The 7456-nt window shown below is 50.0% G+C and overlaps 1 protein-coding gene across 1 annotated transcript in view; it reads right to left on the bottom strand.

Annotated features, from left to right (window-relative positions):
* Window positions 1-1000, bottom strand: part of NFIB (nuclear factor I B) — a 353009-nt gene extending 352009 nt beyond the window's left edge. Inside the window, exon 1 of the mRNA XM_078675901.1 lies at window positions 533-1000. Within this exon, the coding sequence (XP_078532027.1) occupies window positions 533-550 (18 nt within the window). The 5' untranslated portion in view covers window positions 551-1000. The remainder of the gene's footprint in view (window positions 1-532) is intronic.
* Between the last annotated feature and the right edge of the window lie 6456 nt (window positions 1001-7456).

Genomic DNA, 7456 nt, shown 5'->3' on the forward strand with positions numbered 1-7456 from the left:
AAACCCTCCTCTGCCCGGGCCCAGCACTAGCAGTCCCGCAGCAGGAATGCGCGCCCCTCCCGCCGTGCAGCAACAGCAATGCGGTAGTGCAGGGTGCAGCGCCGGGGCGGCGGCGTGCAGCCCCATCCGCAGCAGCGGAAGCCAGACACTGCACATTCCAACAGAGCCGGAGAAGCAAGGCAGGCCTCCGCCCTGCAGGAGGCGCACACTCGCAGCTTCCCACGGCGAGCTGCCAGGCGGAGGCTGGGAGGGGGAGGAGGGAAGAGGGGAGGGAAAGCAAAAGTTACCGCAAGAAATGTGCCAAGTTCAGGCGCAAGCTCAACTACAATCCAAGGATCCTGGCACAAAAGAGTGCGAAGGGACCCAGACAGGCGGGTCGGCCAAGAGCACAGGCAGACAATCTTGCACCTCTGACCACAGATCCTGCCTCCTCTGGGGAGGAGGCACACAAACAAGCTGCATGTGAATGCACAGTTCAAAGCAATGACAACCAGCACAGCACATGGACACGGATCAGCTCCCGGGCACATACCATCGCACTGTACTGCATTAAGGAATCCTGAAATCTGGTCACAGCACAGGCCTGGGGGGGCTTCACATAGCTTTAGGTTGCAGTGTTTGTGATTTCCTAAAAAATGTTGCTTTTTGTTGTTATTTACTTCCACGAGTGGGCTCGAGTCTGTGGCGTTTTCCCTTTCTGGCAATTAAAAAAAAAATATGTGAACCGGAAAAAGAAATCCTGTGGAAGGAGGGGGGTGGGTGAGGCCAGGCTGCCCCCTCCCTGCTCCCAGGCTCTCCTCGCGGGCTGAGATCCGGAGCGGCTCCTGCAGGGGCTGCAGCTGCTCACTTGAACGCGGTCCAGGAGAGGCGTTTTTTGGGGCTGGGCTGGCCTGTGTGCAGTTGCTGGCGGTGCGCGTTTTTTTTTTCTCCTCGTCTCTCTGCGCCTCTCTCCTCCTGCCCCCCTCTCGGGCCGGCTCTGCAGATCCCCGCCGCAGCCTGCGCTCTTGGCCTCGGTCCACCGGGGCTGTGATTGGCCCGGGAAGCTCCCGGCGCTCCCTCCCTCCGCAGGCAGGGGCTCCCTCCCTTGGCTCACTCCCCCTCGTGCGTCCACCTCGCTGTCTCCAGCACGCGGCTCCCTCTAGTGGCCGCCGGCGGGGTTGCAGAGACTGCGAGAGGGCTGCCACGGGGGCTGGGGAGGAGGGAGCCTGCATATTCATGCAGAGAGGGGAGGGACGGTGAAAGGGAAGAGACGTCAAGGCCCGCCGGGGTCAGACTGACAGCACACTGAGTGAGGGAGCTGAGGGAAGAGACACACAGTGCCCAGCCAGCAGTGCTGCGAAGGGTGTCTCTCTGGGTCAGAAAACGTGCGCTGCAGTTTTAGTGTGTTTGAGTGTGGGTTTTGCACGTCTGTTGTATGTTGTCGGGTGATATATTTTGCAGTGTGGATGTTTGGTATAGGGTAGTGTGTCCAGGCGTCCCGGGTTTACCGGGACAGTCCCGCTTCCCTTTCTTTCCCTGCAAATTTTAATAAACGTGGCACATGTTCTGGTTTTTAGAGAGGGTCAGCTAAACATAGACCGAGGTAGGTTTTCACACGGTTCACTGCAGAATTAGAGAGCATTACGGAGCAGAAGGTAATTTAGCTAACATAGATAATAATGTGTGAAAAACATTGCATTTATTTCCCCACATTGGCACTTTGTCTGCAACTTTTATTTTCATGAACCCAGTTATTCTATGCCCATTGGAGAATGCAAAATTACCCTCCCTTCTTTATGCGTATGGAACGTCCGGATGGCCACCCTAGCTAGTATAGGCTGCCATGTGGGCGTGTGTGTTGCAACTTGTGTTAATGAGCAGCGTGGTGATGTTTGTGCTGTATTTATAGGTGGCTTGCTGTGTCAATATTTCGTCATTTAAACCTGCTGTATGGCTGACTGGGCGGTTCTGGCAGTGCAGAATTGGGCGTCGACCCCCCCCCCCCCCAAGAAAGCACGAGGTATCCCAAGGACACCATGCGAGAGCGGGGTGCACCTCACCCCACCGTACTATCTCCCGCCAGAGAGTCTGTACACCTGGCAGCCTGTGGGGTGCGCTGTCCCGCGAAGAGTCCACTTATGGCTGGGTGGGGGGGGGGGGCATAGACCAGTCCTGGGGGAAGTAGAGCGGACTAGTGCAAGTGTTCACTAAGGAGGTACCCGTGTAGGGGTCCCACAGTGCCCTGGTGCTCAGACCTCTGCACGGCGCTGTCTCGTGCCCTGCTCCGCGCTTCTCTTTATGCTGCTGGTTGGTTCATGGAGCCATCACTCACATTGCAAAGAACTGGGACTGTAAGTATGAAGCAAAGGGCACATTCTGCGACAACCCCCCCCCCCCCCCCCGTTTCTGGAGGGTTCCTGTTCGGTTCCCCAGGAAATACAACAAAGGATTATCAGCCTGATTCATGAAGCAAAATTGCACTCGCAAAGGGCAAGATTCTCAGAATCTTGCCTTTTGCGAGTGCAATTTTGGCATTTGGGATTCACAATCCCAAATGCAAAAATCGCTAATGAGGAATTAGCAAATATGCGAGGATTAGCATTTAAGGAATCTCTATTAGAGATTCCTTAAATGCTATTCATGACACTTGCAAAAATTGCGATTTAGCAAAATTGGGCAGCTATTTACCGAGAGGTCAGACCTCTCGGTAAATAGCAAAAACATAGAAAAATGCTTTTAAAAGCATTTTTCTAAGTTGCATGTTGCACACACACATGTCCTTTGGACATGTGTGTGCGCAATACCTGTTCAAATGTGCATTTTAGGGGTGCTACAGGGTGTCCTTTGGACACCCCTGGTACCCTTAAAATCGCTATCTGATTTGCGAGTAGCAAATTGCTACTCGCAAATAAGGGATACTCCCCATTCATTCCTATGGGCCTTTTGGCCCATAGGAATGAATGGGGAGTTATTCCTTTTTTTGCGAGTAGCAAATTGCTACTCGCAAATAGAGAACATGTAGGAATCGCTATTGATTTAGCAATTCCTACATGAATGCCGTTTTGCGTGTCCTCAATAGCGAGTCGCTATGATTCGCTATTAGGGCCACGCAAAACGGCCCGTACATGAATCAGGCTGTATATACCTGGGCCACCTTAGAGTGCGACGCAATGACGTTGCATTGCATGGTCAAAGCAGTCGAGAGCAGGGGGACGGTTAGAAACTAACAGCTTGTTTTGTAAGAGTCCATGACTTCACACCCATTTCATTTCCAAGGACCTGTGAATTCGCCACAGGGGCTGCCTGCGGGCGCCTAGAAGTCACAAATGGCATTTAACCCGCACAGCAAGCTTGGAAGGACAGGGCTGGGCGATGCAAGACCCGGCGCTGGTGCAGAGGATCACTGGTGCAGCATATTCGCACTCACCACCACTGGGTCAGCTGCGGTGACCCGGCGGGGGCATCAACCCAGTACCAGGCCAGGGAGCTCCCTGTCCCTGTCACTGCTGCCATGCACTAAATGGCACTGCTCCTTGGCACTCTGTGCACCTGTGACCCTGCACAGGAAAGAAGGGAAGGTGCGTATGGGCATTGTAAAACCTAGTAATGATGCCTACTCTGTTGCCCTCTACCAGGGCTTGAAATGGAAAAATAGAAGTGCAGGCACTCTGTACCAGAGAACCTGCTTCTTTTTTTAAAGTGCCGGTACTCTTCCATTAAAGGAATTACGTCTCTCTTGAGGAGTGCAGGTGCTTTCCCTCTAAAGATTAAAAAAAGTGGCGGGACTCAGAACCGGCCCTTTTAAAGCATTGCCCTCCGCCCAATTAATTCCAGCTGAGAGGCGCTTTACTGTGCAAAAGGGAACCTAGACTAAAGCGTGAAGGTGCGAGGGCTTTACTGGGTGTCCCTTCGCTTGGTTTGTGTGCCTGCCCGCGGGTGACTCACAACAGAGCACGAGAAATCACGTTTACTGCCTTGTGCCAGGTGCACCCCCGGTATTACACCCCCGCCAGCACGACTCCTCTGTCAAGTACCTCAGCACCGGCCCCGTGCCCCCACCGCAGGCGGTGACCACTGGCAGCCTGCCCATCACATGGAGGCTGCTGCATAGCACCCCGAAGAATCCAAGACCTTCTGGTGACGCTATAAAATAAAATACTCCTTTTAGGACGAGTTAGCTTTAGAAGGGGCCACTAAATACTGTTCTATTCAAAAGCGGTATAAATACTATCCTATTTTTTAACACTGTACATACTACCCTTTTTTGAGCAGTATAAACCTTACCCTACTCCAGAATACTGTAAATACTACCCATTCTGAGCAGTATAAATACTACCCTTTTCTAGAACAATGAGAATACTGCCCTCCCTATACTTGAGCCCTATACATGCTGCTCTTGTCTAGAACATAGTAAATACTTCCCCGTTCTTCAGCAGGCCGCCTTGAGTATTATATGAATATAATCGGTAGACGATACCGGAATATCTCTTTAAAAATCCCATCTTTCTTTATATATGAATGAGCATAAAATGATAGCAATACACGTTTGTACCCACTGACACCACATTTATTGTCAGGTTTCGCATTAACACAAGTACATGGTTTGGACAGTAACAGCCACACATTATGTTATGTTTTTTTGGAACTGAGGAGACGCCGCCGGCGTGTACGGAAAAGCATTCCTTGCACACCTGTCCGTGTCCGAAATATCAGCAGGTCCAGGGGATGCACGGTCTCGCGGACGCGCCTCGCGCTGCGGACTCTGCTCGGCGCGCGGCCGCATCGGTTATTGATTAGCTTCCCTGGCACGCGCTGTCCGCGAGTGCAGCCGGGCCTGTGATGAGGCGCCGTGTCCGTCACTCTGTCGGGGCTCTGGCCACGTCCAGCCGCTCTCCAGCTGACCATAGCCACGCTCTGTGTTACAGCACGTCCTGTCTGTCTGTCTGTCCTGTCATGTGGCACTTACCCTTTAATATTAATATCACATTAGCTGCGTAGGAGCGTCTCCGTATTGCCACTGGGCAATTATTACTACATTAATAATTAATACATGATTTATAATTGCCCGGTGAAGTTACAGGGATATATTATTGGCAACTGTATCTAAAAAATAAAAAGACTTTATAGGTGTTATCTCTCCCTCAATTTGTACGTGCTGCCTTTTTTGGCCTTTTATGGACGAGGGAGTCTCATATTTCTGTTTTTTCCAAGTCCTGCTTCATCTGGGGCGCCCCTCACCGGTACAGCCCGAGCCGGGGGTCCTCTCCTTCACGTTTGACGCGAGGGACCCTCTGAAAAAGAGAACACTCGCCGAAAAGCGCAGCCTTTCTCGGGGGTCGGAGACTTGTAACCCACAGTCCACAGCGAGGAAGTTTAACCTCTCCCTTCTTTATAATTTTGAGACATAAATACATAAACACGCGCAGTAATAAACAAAATACCTACTGCATTAAAATGCGAACTGGCATTGGAGTACAGGGCTGACCGCGGTGGCGTGTATTCAAATTAATTTGGTGCTACCTCGCAAAAATATAATGTCGAATATAAAATTGATCAGAGAGGCAAATATTTCACTTTCGGTTCCAAATCGAATTGGATTGGGGTGGTCATTGTACGGCATGTAAGGAATTGGGTAGTTCCAGCCATATGCAACAGCGCCCTGGGCGAGGTACTCCCTCTTACATCCTAAATTTCCCACACACACGTCTGTCCCCGCATGCTGCCCCATAACAGGTCAGGCTGACGGGGCATGGTCAGAGTTCAGGGGCGCAGCTGGGGCTATGCCCCTCAGCAATGGGGTCAGTCAGTTGCCACTCTGCCCAGAGAACTGGCATTGGTGCCAGTCAGGACCAAAGGATCCCGCGTTCACACGGTGTATGTAAAAGGACACTGCCCACGGCATGCCAACGTGAGAGGGCAGTGCCAACCTCACAAAGAAACCGCTGGCTCCATGCCTCTGAGGGCTAAGGCCAGTGTTCACTCTACTCAGGCAGAGTTGGCACCGGTGCCCAGGCTGGGTGGGGAGCGTTAAAAAGAACTTGCTGCAGACATGGTCAAGTGTGGGGGATTTTTGGGACCAGAGGTCGGAAACGGCGCAGCCTCCCTGCGTCTGTGTGGGGGTTGGGTGGAGATTCTAACTGTTATTGTAACTTCACATGAGGCACTTCCATTTCACAGACGAGCTGGCACTTACTGCTCAATGTGGTCTTTGTATACGAACCCACAGGCAGGGTGGCATCCAACATTTAAAAGAAAGGCTTCAGAATGGTAACCGAGAGAGGGCATGGGAAAGAAAAAAAGACAAGGCAGAAGACGAAAGGGGGAAGTGAAGGGTGGAGAAAGTAAGGACGAGAGACAAATACAGCGGGAGAGGAGAACAAAACAAGAACAAAAGAAGCAAGTGAAGGAAAGAACGCGAAAAAAAGAAAGAGAGAAAGAAATACTGGAGAAAGAAGACATTCAGAGAGAAAGAAAAAAATGACAACGAATTGTAAAGAAACTAAGCCAGAAGGAATAAAAAGGGAGAGGAATAAACAAGAAGGAAGGACATGAAAGAAGGATACAATGAAAATAGGCGAAATACAATAGAAAAAGAAAAAATAGGTGAACGAAATCAAGCAACACAACGCAAATGAAATGAGGAAGAAAAAGAAAAAAGGTGGACATAAGAACGATGGCAATTGCACCAGGGGAAACGGAAGAGAGAAACAAGGAGAATTAATCTAAAACGAAAGAACTCATCAAAAAAGATGAAGACAGACATAGAGAAAGCAAGATGATGTTAAAAAATTAGACCGAGAAAACGACCCCGTCTTACATACAATCACAGAGATAATAAATACACGTGTACAATATAGCGAGAAAGTAAGTGTAAAAGAACATTTAAAATATGTCAAAAAACAATAGCAAAAGCATAGGGAAGGAAACTAGATTTAGAGAAATGTGCGAAAATAAGTTAACAGAGAAAGAAATAATAAACACAATTCAAACAAAGAGACCCCAAAAGAGAGACGAGGATAATAAAAACGAAAGAGCTTGGAAAAAAAGAAAAAGAAAATGCAGATATGAGTTCAATGAGATTACAATGGATGCGAAATGTGTGCATTCATATACAGGCCATTGGTGTAACGGTTTTGCCATGTAATATTTGGAATGCGCGTGCAGCACAACCAAGTCCACTGTGGCAGCCTCGCAGCAGCATTTTCTGCCCCTTCCGTAAAACCTGAGCCCGCGCTTCAGGGCTCTGGGGGAGAGAGACGGGGTTTATTTTAACACACAAATATGCAGAGCGGCAGCAAGTGATCTGTGAGCGAACATAACGTGTCTGTCACAACAACCCGAGCCCCGCAACAGATGAAAACAAAGGCGCAGACCGCATTCACCCGATACAGAAGGCCTCATTATCGTTCCTCCTGTCAGAACTTTATGTTCTCTCTCCTTTTATTTTCCGCTTTCTTTCTCGCCTTAGTTTTCAGTG

Source organism: Lissotriton helveticus, chromosome 2_1, assembly GCF_964261635.1.
Source record: "Lissotriton helveticus chromosome 2_1, aLisHel1.1, whole genome shotgun sequence".
NCBI classification, from domain to species: Eukaryota; Metazoa; Chordata; class Amphibia; order Caudata; family Salamandridae; genus Lissotriton; species Lissotriton helveticus.